The sequence below is a fragment of the Panthera leo genome, chromosome E2, assembly GCF_018350215.1.
Source record: "Panthera leo isolate Ple1 chromosome E2, P.leo_Ple1_pat1.1, whole genome shotgun sequence".
NCBI lineage: Eukaryota > Metazoa > Chordata > Mammalia > Carnivora > Felidae > Panthera > Panthera leo.
This window is the reverse complement of record NC_056693.1, coordinates 59,860,958-59,882,574: the sequence shown is the minus strand read 5'-3', so window position 1 is coordinate 59,882,574 and position 21,617 is coordinate 59,860,958. Positions and strand designations below refer to the sequence as shown.

General features: G+C 55.5%; 1 protein-coding gene across 7 annotated transcripts in view; it reads right to left on the bottom strand.

Moving 5' to 3' along the window:
- Nucleotides 1-21,617, bottom strand: part of LOC122208655 (BTG3 associated nuclear protein) — a 112,142-nt gene that overhangs the window by 8,879 nt on the left and 81,646 nt on the right. For 3 of the 7 annotated variants that reach the window (XM_042919925.1, XM_042919923.1, XM_042919928.1), the window contains 2 exons: nt 21,087-21,158; nt 19,658-19,696 (listed from right to left, as the gene is read on the bottom strand). In XM_042919925.1, the coding sequence (XP_042775859.1) occupies nt 19,658-19,696; nt 21,087-21,158 (111 nt within the window). Of the gene's footprint in view, nt 1-4,412; nt 4,545-19,657; nt 19,697-21,086; nt 21,159-21,617 lie in introns of those variants that run through there. The other 4 variants (XM_042919924.1, XM_042919929.1, XM_042919926.1 and 1 more) reach the window with 3 other exon arrangements.

Here is a 21,617-nt window from a genome sequence, read left to right as displayed (position 1 = left end):
AGAGCAGCTCAAAGCTCCAGCAGCCGCCTGAAACACACAGCAGGCGGAGACACGATGTGTACATTTGGAACTGCTTTCAAACTGGTGAGGAATAAAGCCTAGTTACGTCAAATCGAAAACACAGAGCAGCAAAAATGAGGTCACGTGCCATGTCGCACGGATCGCGGTGGCGCCCCACCACGAACCCACCGCAAGTGCGCAGCCCATCCTTGCCCTGTTGGGGGGCGAGAGCCCAGCACCGCCGCCTCCCTCCTGCCCTCGAATGAGCGGGACGTCTCCGATGGTGAGCTCCCGGCTCCTTCCCACCCATTTGATGTTTGTGGCCTTTTCCAACAGGCTCGGGAATGTAGAAAAATCTAACAGGAATGCAGCGAGCTCCCAGGCCAGCAGCCAGAAGCATCCCTCCAGGCTTCCTGCGGCTGACCTGGGAGCGCCCCGCGGTCACCCCGCGGAGAACGCACGCACCTGCCGCCTTCCCAGCCTCACGGACGGGGCTTCCCTGCACAGTAGTGAGACAGGCCCGTCACTGTCAGGCGAGGGACCATTAATGGCATAGGGGATGCGTCTGAAGCAGCCTACGGAGGGACTCCTGGATCCAAGAGCACCGGATTTTGGAGGGCACCCATCCGGTTTCCCTCTATATGGTGCCAACTGTGAGACTGTTTAATGCCCAAATGAAATAATACAAAACAGCTACAAACCTAAAATAAACTCAAGAAGTCCAAGGACTTTTCAGTAATGTTTAGATACAAAATTCCAAATCCAAGCCGGAATGTGCTCAGATGAAACAAAACAAAACCTAAGATCCACTTCTGACTAATTAAGTGTGTGTGGCCAGGAACAAAGATGAGGCCAGGAAATCCAAAGGTGTCTTGGAACACAAGGTCGCTTACTTGTTTTTGTCATTCATTTTGGCATCCGACTCGTTAAGGAAACAGACTCAAGGAGAGCAGTCTTTTCAAATCTAAATGTGAAGGCAAGAAGTAGCTTCCCGGTGACAGGAAAACAAGGAGCTGAGAACCAGGTCCGTCAGCCTGTCCCAGGGATGTCCCCAAGCACCACTGGCCAGGAGGTCCGCCAGCCCCACATCTTTCTCATACGTTTGCACAGCAAACGCCAGAAACAAATGATCATTCTTAAGCCTTTAAACCCCTGACGGGAACACTCCTCTGTTTCCCAGGCTCCATTTTGAGTGCTTTCGTGAACCGAGTCGCCGTGAGTAGACGGTCAGAAATGAGCACCAACAGAAGGGAGTCACAGGCAGACGCAGAACACCGCTCCTCCGGGGTCACTCCTCAGACCTGCAGAGAAAACTCCTCGGAGGCCTGCGGGTCGGAGGGCCCCAGGGGCCGCCGTCCGGACCCCGCTCACATAAGGACCCTAGGCGGCAGGCAGCAATAAAGAGTCCCTGCCGCCTGCTCTGCGGCTTGTTCCAGCATCGGAGCCCAAACCTCCAACGCAATCTGGGAAGAAAGCAAAGCAAAACCCGAAGAAACACAGTAAAGCAGAGACGGACGTCTGGAGACACTCGGTACACGTCCCCCGTCACTCCAGATAGGACAGCATTCCTGGGAACAAATCTTAACCACGTGTCTTACAACCTCCTAGTAGACTGGGGCGGGGTGGGGGGTGGGGAGGGTGATGATTCAAAGCCAAGTCCAAAGACCTCCGGATTTCCCCGCGGGGCCCAGGCCCCTGGCTTCCAGAAGGGGCGCACGGGGTGGACGGGGAGCAGGCGACACAGAAGACAGTTCCGTGTATCTCGTGACTCGTCCACTCGGCACAGCGACGGTCACACCCACTCGGGAAAGGGAGGGGTGCCTGGGGGCACCCGGCCTGCCAACCTGCACACTCTGCGACCGTGACGGGCTGAGGCGGCAGCCACGGCCACGCACGATGCTTCTGCTCCCGCTCCCGTGGCGCTGGTCACTTCGCGAATTCAGAAACTCACTGCACGGAACAAGCAAAGTTCTCGCTGTGCTCACCGTGTGGCCAAAGAAAGAACTAGAAGGAGCGATGCCACCTTCCTACTGGGCTCAATTCTGTGGGAAGCGTCGCTGAGCGTCTGTGTCTCAGGGGAACTGCAAATGCCGACTAACACCTGCCAAGGGAGGGTGCGGCCCGCAGGCCCTGGAGGGAAAGACGGAGACCCGGACGGGTGCCCGTCACAGGCGCACGCGCGTCCGCAGGGAGACGCGAACAGTCTGTCCGGAGAAGACACACGCACAAGCTGCCCGCTGACGCGCGCGTGCACGTGCCTCACACCGGGTGCCGTGGCCCCCATCGGCACGGCGTTTTCATTCTGCGCAAAGCAAGGTTCAGAAACGGATCTCTCTGCTGAGCCAGGGTTAGCGCACACCAAGCAGAGAACGTCTAGGGACGGACGACTCGCCCCGTCCGGGACCAGGCCCAGAGGCGGCGGCCCCGACCCCACAGCCCAGTCCCGAAGCACACCCTGACTTCCGGCACCGGGAGGCACGTGCAAAACGGCCCCCGCCACACGCCCCCACGTGTTCCCCAAAGGACGGCCATGCGCACACGGCGGGCAGGCTCAGGCCGCTCCCCAAGGCCCCGCCGCACCAGCACGTCACCGCGCGCCGGCACCTCACAGCGGCTTGCTCCGCGGCCCGGACCTCGGGTCGCTACACACCTCGAGGGCACGTGGGTCCGAGAAGGGAGGCGGCGGGTCCATCTGTGTCCCCCAAAAGGAACGTCCACATCCTGAGCTCCAGTACCTGTAAGGGGGACCTGTAAACGTGGAGGCGCCTGGGCGGCTCGGTCGGTTAGGTGTCTGACCTCAGCTTGGGTCACGATCTCAGGTTCGTGGGATCGAGCCCCACACGTGGCCCTGATGGCGTGCTGATAGAGTGGAGCCCGCTTGGGATGCTCTCCTCCTCTCTCTCTCTGCCCCTCCCCTGCGCACGCTCTCTCTCAAAATAAATAAACTTCAAGAAGTGAGTAAATAAAACGTGGACCCGGGATCCGGGAGGATGAGATTAAGCTACGAGCAGAAGTCACATGGGAGTCGGGCGGGCCCCAATCCAAAAGTACCCATCCTCCTAAGAAGAGAGACATTTGGACCACGTGGGAAGACGGGTGCCACGTGACCACAGACGAGGCGGTGGAGGGATGTGGCCCGGAACCCCCAGGAGCGGCAGGCAAGATGCCCCCCCGAGCTTCCAGAAGGAACGCAGCCCCGATGAATAGTAGACCTCAGGCCTCCCGACTGCGAGAGAGCACACTGCTGCCTAAACCACGCAGCGGGGGGCACTGATTGTGGGGTGGTAGCTCGGGAACAGACTCCCGACCTTCAGACCCTCGGCTGGATCACAGTAACCCCATGCCCGGGGCCGGCCGGTCAAGCCTCCGGTTGACGGAGCTCAGTCCCCCTCCTTCCAGAGAAAGTGCCGATGGCTCTTCTCTCGTCCCCCACCCTTGCCGGGCGCTCGCACGCAGGGCCTCCAGGTGGCTCGGGGGGCAGCCTTCTCCCCGGCCCTCCCACAGGGCCAACCCACGGGCTTCTCCCCACTGGCAGGGCCGGGTGCCCCCGAGCGTGCAGACAGGCACGGGGGTCCGGGCGGGCCACAAACACGGCCGGCGCACGGGAGATGCCACTGGCCGAGGCACAAAGGCAAGACGACGGCAGGGCCGGGCTGCTGACAGGACCAGCTGGACGCCGGCGGGACTCTGAAGCTGCTCGCGTTGCTTCACGGCAATCGTGAGAAACCCGGCAAAATCAAGACAAAACAAGCGATGGTCTCTTCAACAGTCAAGTTCCAATTTTCCATTAAGAACCGGCCCGTTCCGGACCTAGCTCTCATTACCCTGTCAGCCTGCAGAAGAGGCACCTCCCCCCACGTGCTGAGGGCATGCTCCTCCCGGAACCGGCACAGGGCGAACACCGGACCCTGCTCCCCCCTGGGCCTGAGCCCTCCCCCAGGATACTGGAGAGGGAGACACAGAAGCAGAAGCGGCTTCCAGGCCCCAAGCCGTCGGCACCGAGCCCGACGCGGGGCTCAGACTCACGCGCCGTGAGATGGTGACCCGAGCCGAAGTCGGACGCTCCACCGACTGAGCCCCCCGGGCGCCCCAACGAAGGCCTGTTTTTAAGGAGCCAAGGTTTCCCCTCCTACTTCAGCGAACCGCCCACTAACGGGCCCCTCTCAGAACCTCGTCGAGACCCCTGCACACCACGGGCGCACCCGGTGTCCAGCAGCCGGCGGCCCGCGTCCGGCCGTGTGGCCCAGGCGGTCCGCGTGTCACTCTACCGGCGCCACTCCCGGGGAGCGGCTGCCTCCGCGGACAGGCAGCGGCAGCCATCACGGGGGGCATGGGCCCGCGCCCTGACCGCTACCTTTCCACGGGCTTCCGCTGCAAACTCAGCCGCACACACGCGTCTTCACTCTTCTCCAGCTAGAGCGCCCAACTCAGGGCTCAGGCCAACTTGACGGCGGGCACGGGACCGTCCCTGACGCCGAGTGTCGTGTACGTCTCGTGACGCAGAAACGGGGAGGGAGAACCGCTGGTGAGAGCAACTGCACGCGCTCAGAGGCACAGAGGAAAAAACAGAATTAAAACTCAGTCTGGGTCGCCGTCCAAGCTTTTTGTTTTACTTTGGGAGTCAACACGAAATAATGGCCTGGATTTTGAAAGTAAGGGACCGTATCTGTTGGCACGAGAAAATAATTCCTCCATCGTTTTTCCAGCTCCTTAATGTATGCTGTGCACGGAGCAGCCATCAGCTCAGTAGGCTCATCTCCCTGCCTCCCTCTTGCTCGCGCACGCGCACACGCGAGCCGGACGGTCTCTGACGTTACACTCGCTCTCCCACCCGAACCCCGTGGCGTGTTGGCCCTTTCATCTTCGAACTACAGACGATCCTCAGAGGACAGAGAAGAGACCGGTGGTGTTTCACGAAGTGTTTCCAGGTGTTCCCCTTTTCACCTGTGTGAGAGGAAACCGGGAACCTCTCTGGCTGCTCAGAACAGGGTGGAAACCACGCTGACTCTGTGATGTTACCGGGTCAGAAGCTGACCTCTGCCCTTGAACTGTGCAAAGCGTTAACACTGGCATTCGCACCGGCCCTGCTACGGACCGTCGCAAATTTCTAAACCTAATCCTCACGGAGTCCAGAGCGGAGCCTCCTGCATCTGCAGACACGGCCCGCGTGGTCCCGCGTGCCCGGCCCCTCTGCCAGCGGGACGACTGCACATCACGGGCTCCTGACGCGGGAGAAAAGGACCCGCGTTCTCACTGTCCCTCAGGTACCCAAGATGAGCGAGTGAGTGAGACAACGTAGGATTCTGTTAAGTTATTCAGCTCACCACTGAAGCAGCAGCTTGAATTTGTTAACCAGGCTCCGTGGTCGGAATGGATCTAGGATCTCTAGATCAAAGACTCCTCGTGAACACACAATGGATTGAATACTCAGCGGTTCACTCTCAAAGTGGGTTAAAAACAAATGGGAAGTTCTACTGTGCTTGAAAACTTTCTCTTCTGGGGACGCACGGGTGGCTCAGTCAGTTGGGCATCTGACTTCGGCTCAGGTCAGGATCTCGCGGTCAGCAGGTTCGAGCCCCGCGTCGGGCTCTGTGCTGACGGCTCAGAGCCGGAAGCCTGCTTCGGATTCTGTGTCTCCCTCTCTTTCTGTTCCTCCCCTGCTTGTGCTCTGTCTCTCTCTCTCTAAAATAAAGATAAAAATTATTTAAAAAAAACCAAAAAACAAAAAAACTTTCTCTTCTGTAGTAATCTCGTCATTTGATGGGTCAAGGGCTCAGCGTGATTCCAGGTGGGCTCTTGACTCTTACCCATCAAGACTCGGCACGTGGCATGCCTCTCGCTGTCACAACGGCCGGGGGGTGAGTCCTCGATGGCCCTGCTTCCTCCCTGCTCAGCGTCCCACAGGATGACCACGTGCTCCCGAGGCCTCCAGACCCTGAAGACCGACAGCACGCCGACGGCAGCCTTCCCACCCGACTTCCCGAGAACGTTCTCCACTGACCAAGCTCTCTCCTTCCACAGGGAGGCTGGGGGCACAGGCTCGGGTTTCACGCAAGGGGGCCTGTCAGAGCACCTGAGTTTGCGCGAGGCAAGTGCCGGGTTTGGTCAGAAGGGGAACGGAATGTCCTAACGGGTGTCCCTCTTTCATTCCCAACCTCTTTGATGAGGAAGGAGGGAAACTTCTGTCCAATGACAGGGGTATCAACGGCCATCTTGCTTCCAGAGTCTCACCTTCCACCCAACTCGCCGCTAGCAGAAATTCAGAAATTCCGTTCCTAGGGCTGCGGTGGTGACTTGGCTTCCTCTCGGCCGTCCCACTAGAACGGCTCCTGGAACGGGAGTCTCGGGCCTAAAGAACCCTTCACGTGCTCCCCGGCTGCTCTGCGTCATTAGCCGAACCGCCCGGTACACGGGCCCCGGCCGTGGGCTCCGGCTGCCCACCCGGTCACGTGAACGTGCCACCCGTGACACAGCAGGCCCGCAAGCGCGAAACAGAGACGTCAAAAAGATGGTGAGAGAAAAGCGTAAAGAAATCACCACACCTCCCTCATGCACAAAAATTTCCACAAGTTGGATGCCACCAAAGAGAACTTTGCAATGACTCAGCAGTCACAACTTTTCAGCCTACTGAGCTGTAAGCATTAGATAAGTATTCTCCCATACGTTTCCAGGCTATTACGATGAAAATCATCGGTGAATATATGTTCCGTTTCTAAACAGCTTAAAAATGTTTGGAAATGCCTTCCATTCGCACATCTTACAATTAACTAAGAGTTAATTTGGAATAATTATTACTGAATTCATCAATAAATAATCATTAAGAACGGATAACATAATACTGTACTAAGTGCTGCAAAGAATAGAAATGAATAAAATCTGTCGATCTGATGGTATTAAAACTATCTGATTCAACCTCTTAAACATATGTGAAACTGACTGTAAGGCCTGCCCTTGATTTGAAGACCCCTCCTCCCTTGACTGGTCACAAAACTCTGATGCGAGATCACCCAAAGGGGCTCAGGGAGGACCGTGAGGACTCCACCAGCACACGGTGTGGCCACTCGGTTGGAAGCGCTTTGCGTGTTATAAAGCTCCTTCGGCCTCAACTTCTCTGAGCCCCTCAAAGACGACAACGCTTCGGCTTCATAAAATACCGTAAAACTACATTCAAATAATCACTTCATCCAACCTCTCGGGAAACGTGGTTAATATCCTTCCCACCCAAACCACCGCCCGGCGTGAGACCGACCCGTCTGCGACAGTCAGAGGACACACGACGGGCCTAAAGCGACAGCCAGCGTCACCGACGCATCGTCCCCAAGTCTGAAACGACTGTCCGTGCCGCTCACAAGAGACCGAGACCCTCCAGGACGAGCTCTCGGGTGCCCTGTGCCCACTTGCACCCATGTTGCTTCGTACGACAAGCCTCTGCCGGGGACCCGAAGGACTCCTGCGGAACTGGAGCCAGCAGCAGGGAACCCCGGGGCCCCACCCCGCTGCCCCGTCCAGGCCAGCCGCCTCACACAGGGTGACAGACCCACAGCCTCTCGTGGCCAGCCGGCCAGGCGACAGGAGAGGCGTGCTTGTTTCTGTGACTTTTCTAGGATGTTTTTGGAACTAATCAACACCAAACTCGCCGCTTCTGGCCTTTACGGCTTCAATTATATTTTCCACCATTTCTAGTTAGGGAAGGCTTTCCCGTGAGGGATTAATTCCGTGAGCTACATAGGTTCTCCAAGATTTCTGTGTGTGTTTGGCACGCAAGGCAGAAACACATGTTCTTGAACGGAACGTTTTTATTAGAAGTGAAGCGACACAGCGTGTGCCTTGTCCTTGAGGTTGGGACTGTTCTCCCCGGCGTGGCAAGCCAGCAAAAGCAGACCGCGGCCTCCCGAAACACAACATTCTGCTACTGCTACACGGGAAAGCATCACACGCACACCTACTGCGCACACACCTTCTGCACACACACACCTACTGGCGCACACACACACACACCTACTGTGTATACACCTGCACACCTACTGTGTGCCCACCTTCACACACATCTGCTATGCACCTTTTGCACACACACCTGCACCTACCCCAAATACAATCAACACATACACACTTCTCCTCACCCACTCCACAAAAAGTTATGCCACGTAAAATGTTGAATACTTCCCATCTCTTCTCCAGCGGGGTTGAGAAGGCCTCGTCTCGCAGAAAAAATTCTGAAGGCTACGGAAATTTACTTCTCAAGTATAAGGAGGAATACACACGCCAACAAAGCCAAGAGAGGTGCAGAGTTTGAAGAGCGTCCGCCTGCCGCTGGATGTCGGTAAAGTTACGTCACAAATACGCAGTGAGAGGAGCCCAGGCTACTGACGCGCTTCACTTTCGTATAAAGGAAGTGTGTGTGTGGTGTGTTCGTCATCGCAGAGAACACAGAATTCTCCAGGTGTGCAAGGGAACTGAGGCCGGTCAGCTTATACACGTCTATAAACGCTTTCACGCGCATCTGAGGACGTTAACTACAACTATTAGAAAAACAAAACCCGGTATCCCGACACGCAGTTGACATGGCGCTAACCCGTTCTGCGATGCGTGGTCTAAGCAACGTGACCAAAGGCCAAGCCTTTAAATCTTCCCCACGTGGCTGAAGATCTCCCACGTGTAGAGACGTAACTGACCCAGGTCTGAATGTCTCAGCACATAGGATATTGCCTAGCAACAGACTTTTGGGTCCAAAGGGAGTATTTCAATCTTCCTAAATCCGAACCTGCTGGATCCGAATCCTAAGCTGTACGTGCAGCTTGCCTCAGGAAGCGACACCGCGCAGCTCCACAGCTCTGCCCCGCGCCCAAGCGCCCACCCAACGCACACATAACCAGGAACGGCCCCCGTGCGTCTGCCCCTTACTTTCCACATACGTTTCCACGGCTCAAATCGTCTCGGCCCCAACAGAAGTTCGAAGAGCTGTCACTTCAGCAGGGCCAGAAAGGGCAGAGAGGGCACAGCAGAGGGCACAGATGAGAACACAGCTCAAGAAAATCAACAATCGCACGAGAGCGCGTGGAGGTGGAGGGGACGGGAGTCGTGTCGCCCTGGTGGTGCTCACGGTGTTCTGGAGAACGGGGCCAGGATGGGGCTCCAGGAGCCACGAGAGCCACCCCTGGCCCCCCTCCCTGCACAGTGCAGGAGGGGCCGGGGTCTCCTACCCTGTGTGTGAGGCACGCGTTACCACTCACCCAGCTCCTGAGTGCAATCTCATCTCCTCACTAGGCATGCCGCGAGAGAGGCTCTGATACAGGAGAAAACACGCGTCCAGCTCCAGAAAGGGTGCCTGAGTCACTGCAGGCAGACGGCTCGCTCCTTAGGGCGCTCTGGATGGCAAGGCACGGCCAGCTTTCTAAAGGTGATCTGCATATGATGGGGAACCTTCCTATGGTACATTCAAGGTCAAATTGACCACTAACTTCTGGTTCTTGGTTGTGTGTTGGTCTTTAATAGCAACTTAGTATTAACTACAAGCAACGAGGCACCAGTGCCCCCTCAGGAATGGGTGCCTGTCCTTGGGTGCTGAAGAACCCAGTAAGCAGAGAGGAGCCACAGACGTGGTGCTCCAAGAAGAATCTGAGATCAGCGAGCAGTGGTGGCCAATTATCCACAAACACGCTCCTTCTCCGGCATTATTTCTAGTCACATGAATACATGTTTAGGCCTTTGCTTTTTCTTAAACTCCCAAAGAAACAAGATGAGTAAAATAAAAAAAGTGTCTCAGAAACAAACATAAAGTTAAAAGCTATTATTTTTTAGGGTTGCTGGGTGGCTGTCGGTTAAGCATCAGACTTCAGGTCAGTCTCACAGCTCGTGGGTTTGGGCCCCATGTCGGGCTCTATGCTGACAGCTCAGAGCCTGGAGCCTGCTTCAGATTCTGTGTCTCCCCCTCTCTCTGCCCCCTCTCTGCTCGCACTCTCTCTCAAAAAAAATTTTTTTTATGTTTATTTTTGACAGAGGGAGACAGAGCATGAGTGGGGGAGGGGCAGAGAGAGGGAGACACAGAATCCAAAGCAGGCTCCAGGCTCTGAGCTGTCAGCACAGAGCCAGACATGGGGCTCGAACTCACGGACTATGAGATCATGACCTGAGCCGAAGTCGGACGCTCAACCGACTGAGTCACCCAGGCAACCCCCCCAAAAATTTCTTTAATCTAAATTTTTTTTAATGCAGAGAAAAAAATTTAAGACTATCTCAACAGCTGAATAACTGTTTCACAACGTATAATTACAAAAATACACTCAACTTTTATCATCAGCCAAGCTGCCCCAACAAAGCACACCTTCACAAATCACACAAACTTTCTCAGTGTGGATTTACGCCACACGAGTGGGCTTCTGTCTGCCCGAGGTCACGACACTGGTGTTGACAGACTAACCCCCAACCCATCAGCCTAAATAGGCAGGGTCATTTCTGGGGGCGGCAGCGTGTTGCGTGATTCACCCCATAAACGTCTCCATAGAAACATTCAGGTGCTCATAACTCAGTGCTGCCCCCGCAGCCCACACTTCCCACAGGCCTACTGTGCACGTGGGCAGGGTCCCTCCCTGTTACAACATGGGCCCCGCCTTTAAGGGGCCCAGAGTCCAGCCACACTGGGCACGGAATGGATGCCGAGAGACGCCGCGACCCTCTTTGCAGGCGACCTCACAGCTTATCCTTCCCAGCCCACGATCACGGCACAGACGTTCCACACCACCCGCCGAGGAAAGCAGGGTCAATGGCCTCAGTCCTCAAACGCTGATGACTTCTCCTCTCGGAACCCTGCCAGCATGCCGTGGGGCCCGAGCCGCCAGCCAGGGGCCAGGCCAGCTCCGGCCCCAGGAGCACACCCTCAATAGGGCGCCCTCCTCAGACTCCAGGACCCCAGGGATGCTACCTGGGTGCAGAACCCAGCGAAGCCAGAGTCACGAAGGTAACGACCAGCCGTGGTCATCGGCCCCGAGGTCTGAGGCCGTTTGTTGTAGAGCAAGAGGTGACTGAATCAAGAGTGACGGTTCAACGCCTCGCACGGGGACGTCCTCCTGCCCACGCTTCTACTCTCGGGTTTTCGGCACCCACACCCAGCGTCAAATAGTTTAAAATACAATAGATGCACACATGCACGCAGTCACCCAGACGTATGGATTTCTGCTTATTTGTACTTTCAGGCAACTGAATCACGACTCACTCCTGACTGGTTCTAATTCTGGCAGATTTAGACCAAGACTCTCCTGTAACTGCCGTGCCAATGCCAGTTAAAGTCTGCGATTTGTAGGAATACAAGCACCTGCCTGTCCAACCATCATCCGCACTTCCATGACCAAGGGAGATGAACCACTGATTCTGTTCCACTGGCAACTTAAAATTCTCAAGCAATCGTCACCAAGTACATGTCTCAAAAGCGGTACGTATACTAACTGAAAAGCACCCTGCCTACATTTAACTGCCTTTATCCCAGTTGACTCTGCCTTAATTATCCGAGGAAACCCAAGAGACAAGATTTACATCCTTGTTAATGTAACCGAAATGCTTGGCGGGCAAGGGACCCCACTGCTCTCCTAAAGAATGTTCTCAATTTGAGCAGAATTACAATATGCTCTAATTGAAACAACACATTTCCTATGCCTGATGTAATCTAACCTCCCAAGAAAACAATTAACTTCAGAGAAGTTAAGAGGAGAAAATAAAGCATTTTCGGTTTAGCAACATAATGAGTCACAGGCGATGTCCAGTCTTGGTATGAAGTCACATGGCGGGAAGCTTGACGACTCGAGTGAGCGAGCGACCTCAGAGCACGCCCACCTCTGCTACGGCACCCAAGCCGGCCGGCCTCCCACTCTGACTGCGCCCAACACCCACAGCAGAGGGGGGGTCCGCCACGCGGGCTCCTATTCCTACAACACCACCATCTGTCCTGCTTGCCACGGGCATTCATACCTGACACTTTCAAATCACGACTCGTTTTGCAGAAACAAATCCGACACTGACAACATTTTCAGAACAAACGCCCTGTCTTCGGCCGCTTCTTCCCTGCACTACTCAAACTGAACCTCTCTGCACGGAGTCTGTACTCCCACGTCTAATTCTACAACCGCACTGCAATCTCTGAAACTGGGTACAGTTTTTTAGTTGTCCTTCCAACTGATTGGAAGAGCTGGAAAATTACCGTGAGTTGACCCAGGCTGCAATCACGTAAAATCAATCAGAACCAGAGCACGTACCTCCTGCTACCTAAACCCTGAGCACCCAAATATTCCCGACAAAGACTCGGCAACGGTTTTATCCGACATTCACCATTCAAATTTAAAAACGGTTGGAACAAATTCAGAGCCAAGTGTTTGTGATGCGTGTGATTTCTGAGGTGGGGGCGAGCCACGATCACCTCTGGGCCCGGCCACAGGTACCGCCCGTCAGCCCCCCTCAAGTCCCAGGTTCCCTTCTGCTAGCATCTGGGGGCACTACTCACTGGGGTCAAAGTCAGACGGCATCTTTACACTTATTTAAAACCCGTACATAGTCCTAGCCATATAAAGAGAAAGCAGAATTCACCCTCAACGCTTCGGTCTATTACCGCGAAGGGCACAAGACACCAGCATTAAGTTCACGAGGCACCACGTACTCAGGACGCTGGTGCCCGAAAGCTGTGAACCGAGCGTAAGTCCTCTGTGGACGTAACACAGATCTGAGAGTGTTTTATCTGGGAAGGTGGGAGTCTGGGACGGGCTGGAAGGCGCCTTCACTGTTCCCGCTTGGGATCTCACACCAGAAAGCCCCACGCACTGGAGTCTTCCGTCCAGGGCAAGCTCAGGAAGAGCCGGGATCTGAACCGTGAGCGTGTCTCGCTAGGGCCAGACTCTGGCTCGCAGCCGCAGGGGGCTTATCGCGGGGCTCTGACGACGGGTGACAGGACAGAGGGCGCACACCACAGCTTCTACCAGGCTCCACAACGCACGGACGACGTCCCCGCACAGAACCGGGTCTGCCTGTCCCGCAGCCGAGGTGGTGTGAGGGCACGGGCGGACGGAGCAACCCCAGGCAGGCTCCGGGTGTCCTCACCACCCCTCCTCCAACAGGAACTTGGCCTGTTTTTCACCCCCCCCCCCCCCCCGGACTCGAAAAAGCTCTCCCAGCAGACGACAGGTAATCAAGCACCTTCTTGAGCTCCCCTATCGAGCTTAGGGTCCCCGGAATCCAAGGTTGAACACCGACCTGTCGTACTTCATGGGGACTGTTTATGGCAGGCCCCACTTGTGAGGCTCGCATGCAACCCTGAAAAGTTTCAAGTCCACATCTACGAGGCAACTTGGGACGTCTGCCTCAAAGTCAGAAAGCCAAACAACACTCTTGGCCACAGGCCCCTCTGCTTCCCGGAAGGTCTGCTCACGGGAAGGGCAGCGGTGTGGAAAGGGAACGTCCCTTCTCAAGATCAGCGTCGTCCTCCTGAGTCCCGAGCCCGCAGGGCCTCGCCCTGCCCCAGACAAGAGCCGGCATCACGAGGAGCGGGACAAAACAGGCTGACACAGCTCTGGAGGTAACGAGGCTCCTGGACGATGAAATGCAGACAGCCATGCGACAAAAGTCTGGAATTTACTGTCTGTGCCAGGACAAGTTACGGCGAAAGGACAGACACCGAGGCACAATCTTCTTAGAATTTAAGAGTGACTCCTAAAACGTTTTCAACCACATCGTTCTTAACTAATGCACAAAACCGGGCCAAACTCGAATCCTGTGTTACTCGTCTGAAAGTATTTTTTTAAATGTCTCGCCAAGGTGAAAACGTCCACACAACGTTACAAGCCCCTCCCACGCATGGAGGGGCAAGGCCGACAAAGCGGGAGTTCGGCCCGAGCCGGACACCATGCCGTGGCCGCTGTGACCGGCCTACGTGCTCCAGGGCCGTCTCGTTAACGCCTGCCGGGCTCAGCTTCCTGGGGCAGGGACAGAAGCAAGGCTCGCCGACGCTCGTAAAAAAGGCTGCCTTGCCCGAGAGGTTCACTCTACAAGGGACTCAGCTGCTAAAGACGGGCCTGGGGGTTTTCTCGGCCACTTCCTCCCCAGCTGCTGTGTCGGCAGCACCGTGGTCTCCACCTGGGATTTTCGGTCACCACCTCACCTGCTACTTGCCGAGGGTTCCCTGACAGGACCAAACCCCGTGCGGCATTTCCGTAACAAACAATTTTTATTCGTTTTGAACAGCTAAATTTCTAAGTTAAATTGCTTTTCACTGATCAGGGTCAGCTAGTCTTTCTTTAAAAGGCTCATTCATGGCATTAATATTAACAAGAAACAGAGTATCTCCTAATTAATGCTTAAGTACACAGCTTTCCGAATAATGTCTCTCTCTTTCTCTCTCTCATGTACACACGACAAAACTGACAAAACGACAGGCTGTTCTCTGCCAGAACTGCCCTCTTCTCCTAGACAGCGCCACAGGGCCGACCCGGGGTGGGGGGTGCCCCACAACCACCAGTTTTCTCCGACCAAGAGCAAGTAGGAGATTCAGGCACATTACGTCCAGAAGGAGCTGCGGGACAGAGGCCCCCTGTCGCTGGCAGAGGCCGGCCTGACCCCCACAGCCGCTCCCAGCAGGGCCTTCCGGCACAGACCAGCTGCGACTGGCCCTCCAGGACAGGGCTGCCCCTCTCCCAGACCCCGCCCTGCTTCCTCGGCAGGAGGAGCTCTTCCACGCCCCTCCCCGGGAGCCCCCAGTCGCGCGTGAGCAGCAAAAGGCCTAGAGACCCAGCGACAGGGGCAGCCAGGTGACACGGCACTGGAGGTGGAGGCTCCTGGACGATGAAAGGCAACTCCCGACTCCTTCGGGAAGATTTCATTTTAACGCTCAAGTACCAAGAGTATCCCAATTTTCCTGATGTACATGAGGTGGCTTCAGAAGTATGCTGAAAAAGAGTTTGGAGTTCAAGTGTTCATAATCGTTTTTCTTAAGCTTAACTGAGACTCTAAAAAAAAAAAAGCATAAGCTTTCTATGCACTGCTTTATCTAATTATCTTTTATCAAAACATGAAAAGAAAGATGTGTTAATGTTCACAACGTAAATGCTACGTAATCGTAAATGTTTTAAAAATTACTTAATGACAACATCTTAGAACTTTAGATCTTAGAACTTAGAACTCAGAACATCTTAGGTCTTAAAGTGACATCAGTGGTCATCGATTCTGGTCCTGTTCAAACTGCGGTCACAAAGTCGAGTTAATGTGTCCCATCACAACCAATCTTCAAAAAAGATTAAAAAAAAAAAAAAAAAAAGAAAGAACAGGACAGAATAAAAAGCGTGAAAGCAATCAGCACGCAGTGAGGCCACTATCATTTTGCGAGCCCACTCCGACCGTGCGTGCGCACGAGGGAGAGGGCGAGAGCCACGGTGCAGAACCACGTTCTCACCGTGGACACGGGCGCGTGGCCCGCGGGCCGGCATCTGCTCCACCACGTGCCCTGGCCGTCCACCCGCCGCAGTGAGCGAGGAAGGACGGGCCCGACGAGCGGGAAGGACCCGGAGCAGAGGCCCAGCGCGGGTGGGCACGACCACCGCAACAAGGGCGCCTCCCCGAGGCGGCCCGGGTCCGCCTGCATAAGCACGTCTCTCCGTGAAAAAGCTCCCAGGACCTGAGAAAGGCCATCGTTTCTCTTTTAGAATGCGTCCCAATCGTCTCCTCCACCCCACCGCAGACGGCAACCCTAGGGCTCTTAATCCTTGAGAACTGTTTTCCCTTTTCAGAATCTTCTGAAAATCCACACGGAATTAAAACTCCTCCCGTCATACCCACCGCTAACTCAGGAAACCGAAATCCCTTAAGCACGGGATCACTTCACGTGACTCACACTTTTATCCGTGCTTCGTCCACACATCCAGCTGGCATCCTGTGAATCGCTACGGGGCAGGACTGGCTCCGGCCTCCTCCTGAGAATTCCACATTTCTCTGCTCCTGATCTGATCTGCTACACGAGGCCCACCCTCTCAAACAAATCCCACGGTTCCGAGTACCACGCGGGCACTCCCGGCGCTTCCCCGTTCCAAGTTCACGGCTCTCCGTTCCCCCAGCAGGAGAGGTTAGCCCCGAAGCGCTCACTGAGCCGGGAACAGTACAAGAAGTCACCTGCACCCCCACGGGCCCTGTGCTCAGACTGGGGACGACACACATCAGCACGGCAGGAACCGGCCCCACCAAGTGCCTCTCTGAACACCAGGGAGCACCGGAAACAGGGCCACAAGAGCCGAGGCTCCTCCTTCGCGCTCCCAGAAGGCGCCCTCGCCCGGAGCCCGTGACCAGAATTAACGACTGCATTTTAAGTTCAACCCCAACGAACCTGGCCATCTAGCTTCCCCCCAAAATAGATCAGGAAGGATTAGGAAGTGGTCTTTGCACGTAGCCAGGAAGAGCCGGGAAGAGAATAGGAAACGTGAACATGCCACCTGGCCCGGGGCCGCCTGGAACCTGCTCTCGGCCGTGACCGTCCCCCGGAATGCAGCTTCCAAGTAAACCTGTGGTTCTCCGCCGGGCTGCAAGTCAGCTGTCCTGCCTCTGACCCTTCTCTCCCACACTTGGGGGACGACACAAGCGTCCTAAGCCCGTGTCTCTAAAGTGCCAGGCGCACTCTCACGTGACCCCGCAGCCACATGAGGGCTGAAGCCCAGGGGGCCCCACACAGGATGGGACTGGGATCTCGCCCCGTGTAGCCCGACGAGCACAGACGGGGCGGGGGCGGCACTGGCAGACCCGCAGCCCGGGGCCGTGCGAACGCAGGGCAGCCGACCCGACAGGCCACGACAAAGGTGCCAGCCCTCGCTCTGGACGTGGCCTCTCGGGCCCACCGGCGGCAGCAAAGCACAGCACACGTGTCCCTCCGTCCCATCCACGAAACCAAGGACAACCACGGCCCCACAGGAGCAGGATGGGGAGGGGCTCGGCGGTCCCAGTCGGGAAGCAAGTGGAACGAGAGGGCCCGGTGGCATGGGCTCTGGCCCCTGACTGACTCTCTGCTGCTCTGGAAAGATCTGGGGCGTTGCTGCATAATGATTCCCAGTGACAGACAGAACTACCGAGTAAGAAGCGAACACGAAGCTAATGAGACCGGCGGTGGGTCTGTGAACTCCAAAACAACAAGAACACGTGACTTTCTTCGGGGGGCTTCTGGAATTGAGGGAGGCTCTTCTCTTTGCAGAGCAGAGATGGCCTTTCAACACCTCTGCTGCCTACAACCGGAACCGGTCTAGTGCGGTCGATCTTCAGTAAACCAAACGCCAACGCCCGTGCCAGGCCGGGAAAAGGCTCCATTGCGCGGAAACTGGGGAGGCCACGTCTGGAGGGGAAGGAGCCACCGCGCCCCGGCACTGTCCTCCTGCGGGCGGGGGAGGCCGGTGCACAGAGACAGAGCCGACGGGCCGTGGGGGCGAGGGCGGGAGAGTGAACCACGGGCGCTCCCGCCTGCGACACGGCCACACTTCTAGGTCACCCTGTCAGCGACCTCGAGGTGAGCGGAGGCTTCTTCTGTGTCTTGTGAAACAACATTCTCTGTTCAAGTTTTTGGGGAAGTTAAAAAACGAAGCGGTCACAAGCAGGGTAACTCAGTACGAACAAGAACTGGCCAAATGATAAAATAACTGAAAGGAATTTCCACAAACGGAAAACAAGAAAGGAGCAGCTGGCGGGTTTGAAAGAAAAAGGCAGCTCTGCACGAACGCACACGGCTCACCTCGCCCCTCGCGTGAACACACACGCTGCGTACCTCAATCAGAGAGCAGAGTCCCCTTCAGAAAAGAACAAAGGTGACGGACCCTGAAACTCCTCCGGCCGCCACCAGTGCTGCCCCTGCCTGCCCCCGAGGTGTGTGTGCAATCGGAGGCCCACGAACACGACGGACAGTGAGAATCAGGCCGAGGTGGGAAGGCAGCATGAGATTCCACAGGCAGACAGAACCGGATGGTTCACAGACCATTATGTGTGACACGGATGGCGATCAGGTTGGCAGCTGTGGGGACGTGGCAGGGCGCTGGCGAAGAAGCAGGGAGGGCGCCCGACGGTCGAACGCAGGGGAAGAACGGCTGCTCGCGGAGGACAGGCCCGGGCGCCACGGCCGACTCCGGTGAGGCAGCACTCGGGAACTGTGCACAAAACTCTCCGGTCTGCGGACTCTTCCGAGAGGGGCTCTTCTGCCGGCCACCACAGGAGCCCTTCCTGAGCCGAAAGCAGCACCTGCCGTCTCGCCCACAGAGGCTGGGCTCTCTGCTCTCACGGGGTGTTGGGGACGTGCGCTCTACAATCATACACACCGGCACGGTACTCACGCGATACAAAAACCTGATTATTTCTCAAAAATCCCGAGTGGAATCCTGCTCAGGAATAGAGACGGGAACGAGGAGGATGTCAAATGTAACATACTTTCTTTTCTCACGAATTATAAAGTTCAGCAACGTTTTCATTAGGATGAAATTTCACTCCCAGTATAAACACAAACCACGAAGTGGTCGAAACCAGAGATAAACCACACATGACGACCCGTCCTCTCCCACCCAGACAGGACATCTCGTGCCCGACCGAGAGAAACACGCGGCACAAACCTGCTGAGAACCGGCCTGTACGGGCCCGACCGGCGACCTTACCCCCGAGACACGGCTCAGAGGCAACAACTGGGGACCGTTCGGTAACCCTGCACTGCTTCGGCTTTTTGGCGCTTCAAGACTCTGAGGAAAACCTCACGCGCAGGTTTCAAGACGAAACCGAAAACCGAGGCACTCCGATCTAAACGAGTGACTGAAGTTAAGGTCTGCGCACTTCTCCCCAGGCGTTCGGAGGGTTTCAGGTGAAACCCGGGGGGTGCCGCCGTCCTCCCGCTTCTGATTCCAGGGACACACGTCCTCGTGCCCCACGCACGGCAGACACCGGGCCGTCGCCACTGACAACGGGAACGCACACAGGTGTTTCGGAAGGGGAGAACACGGCTGGTTTCGAGAACAGCAAGTACCATCTCGACACGAATCGAGCTCGAGGTTTGTGGCTCGTAAGTCACGTTTCAAAGAAAAGGAAGATTCTTCAGACTCTCTCCCGTAATTATTCAAAGGTTATAAAGGTCTCTTCAATACAAATTCTTCAAAAGGACGTGAAAATATCCATCCCCAAATCCACCAGGAATTTAGACTCGATCTAGAAAGCAAATCACACCCTCAAACCCTCACAGCAGGAGCACTCTCCTTCGTAAAGACAATTTGTATCAGGTGCTCAGTGAGTGACCGTGCAGTTACGCTTTCGTCAGAGATACTTGGGAAGGTGGTGACTGGCGTTTGGCAGTAACACACAAGAACAAAACCGAGCTCGTTCTAACACACAGCGACTGCACGAACCCAGCATCCGCAACATTCGTGGAAATTAACAACGATAAACAGCCGGTGAGTCCATCTACAAACAGCTACATAAAATCCCACAAAGAACCAAATGCAGCCCAGAGCCCCACTGCCACGGGTCCACATCCTTCAGGACGTCTGCGGCCAGCAAGGGTAAAGCCGGCACTTCCCCAAAGTTAACGCTGCACCACCCTCTCACTCCCGGGCCGGCCCCGCGGCAGCGCGAGGTCTGGTGACCCGCACGGCAAGCGGGCAGTAAGTGACGGCAGATGCACACTCACCTGCCCGTCCTGTCCCACGTGGTGGATCTGGAGATTGCCCTGCAGAATGGGTGGAAAAAGGAGAAGTCAAGGACCGGAACAACTTCCAGACACGAGGAGACAGGGGCAGGAGCACCCCGTGCCACGTGTGAATGGCCAGCAAAACCACCAACATCAGTTCTACAAAAGTTCAGCCCCTTGTAGCGATAAAAACTCCACAACAAAATATCTTAAAACTGAATTTACAGACACTTTTTCCTCTTTTAAGAAGAAAAACTGTGAAAAACGTCGTGCTCACCTCCCCCCATCCTGACCCCAAATGAAAATGTCATTTTTTCCCCGAACATTTCATTCTGAAACAACTCTGATGACAAGAACCAACAGCAGCACAGAGAGGTCCCGCGTTCTCCTCATCCAGCGTCCCTGACGGGGACACAGGAAGACACAGGACGAAACACAACCAACCAGACGCAGGCCCACTGGCGTCTCACCAGGTGGAAATGCACTGTCATTTCTTTGGGGAAAAAATGATTGGTTTAGGTCTGGTAAGCTCATCCGTCACTGTCCTCACAGATACCTTCATTGGGACAAAATATTTAATTGTTAAAGGAACAAGCTAAGGCTTTACTGTGATAAAACTAATCACATACTCTAACTTATTACGAGGTAACCGTTAGTGGCAGCAGCAATGTCTTCTAATTCCTGGCACTCAATTCCTAACAGAAACAGAAAATGCGGGATCGCATGAACAACAGGGAGGCGTTTATGAAATCTACAAGGGCAAAGTTGATCAAAAAACTGAAATCCAAGCAGCAGTCTAATGATTTTTTAGCAACAAGAGTATTAAAACAAATCTGTATGGATTTTCCTTCTGGAGGCTACGAGCAAATTAAGCGCCCTGCACAGTGGAGGATCCTGCCAGACGTCTCAGGCCGCTGGCCGGGCCTCGGCACCTCTGAAACGGAGCTTCCCCACCCCCCCAAGAGAACACCCCGCCCGCGGCCTCCTGCAACCCGTGTCCGCTCTCCTTTCCTTTCCCACCCAGTACGGGCTTCCTCCTTTGCTTCCCTCCCCGCCCACTGGTCAGCAAACGGACCGTGCTCCTGCGTGAGGCCCGCTTCTCACGGGACCAAGCAAGCACCCCTTCAGCGGCATATCCCTATTTGCCCCTCAGAACCTCTGCGCCTCTTCCCTTGGCACACGGCCTGCTCACAAGGCTTGGATGTGTGCAGCCCGTGGCCTCCAGGTGAAAGCACCTCCCTCCTGACACATCCCGAGACCCTCTCCCCACGGTCCCTCCCCTCCAGCACAATCGCCTCCTAAGGAAGCAGGAGTCAGGTGGCCACGGCTGCACGTGCGTGTCATCCGGGGACCCCCACCCATCTCCCGCCATGGAAGGAGCCCGTGGGCCCGGGGTGGGCCCTGGGCAGCTCTGAGGGCCGCCACTCACCTCGCTGTCTTGCGTGATCTGCACCTGCTCGCCCTGTGGCACCTGCGCGATGTGGAGGTGGCCCTGTGGGATCCACAACAAGAGAACACACCAAGGAGCATCAGAAGGAAATCAAAGCCACAGCAAGCAAGACGCGCTTTCTGGAACTTTTGTTTTCGGTTACCTGCCGGCAACCCAGGACAACTAAATCCTGAATAGTACGATATACGCATAGTATAAGCTTATCAAATAGCCTCCTGAATTTAAACTGTCAGAATGTGACACGTACAGAACATTTTATGGCTAACTCTTAATGGGGCCTGGAGAAATCTGTCAAGTCTTTAACTGCTACCCAACAGGCAAAGTTAAGAATGTGAGGGTCATTTGGAAAAGAAGGGAAACAGAAGTTTCCCACAAAATTAGACTAACTTTTTTTTTTTTTTTTTTTTTTTAATGTTTGTTTATTTTTGAGAGAGACAGAGCATGAGCAGGGGAGGGGCACAGACAGGGGGAGACACAGAATCCAAAGCAGCTCGGGGCTCTGAGCTGTCA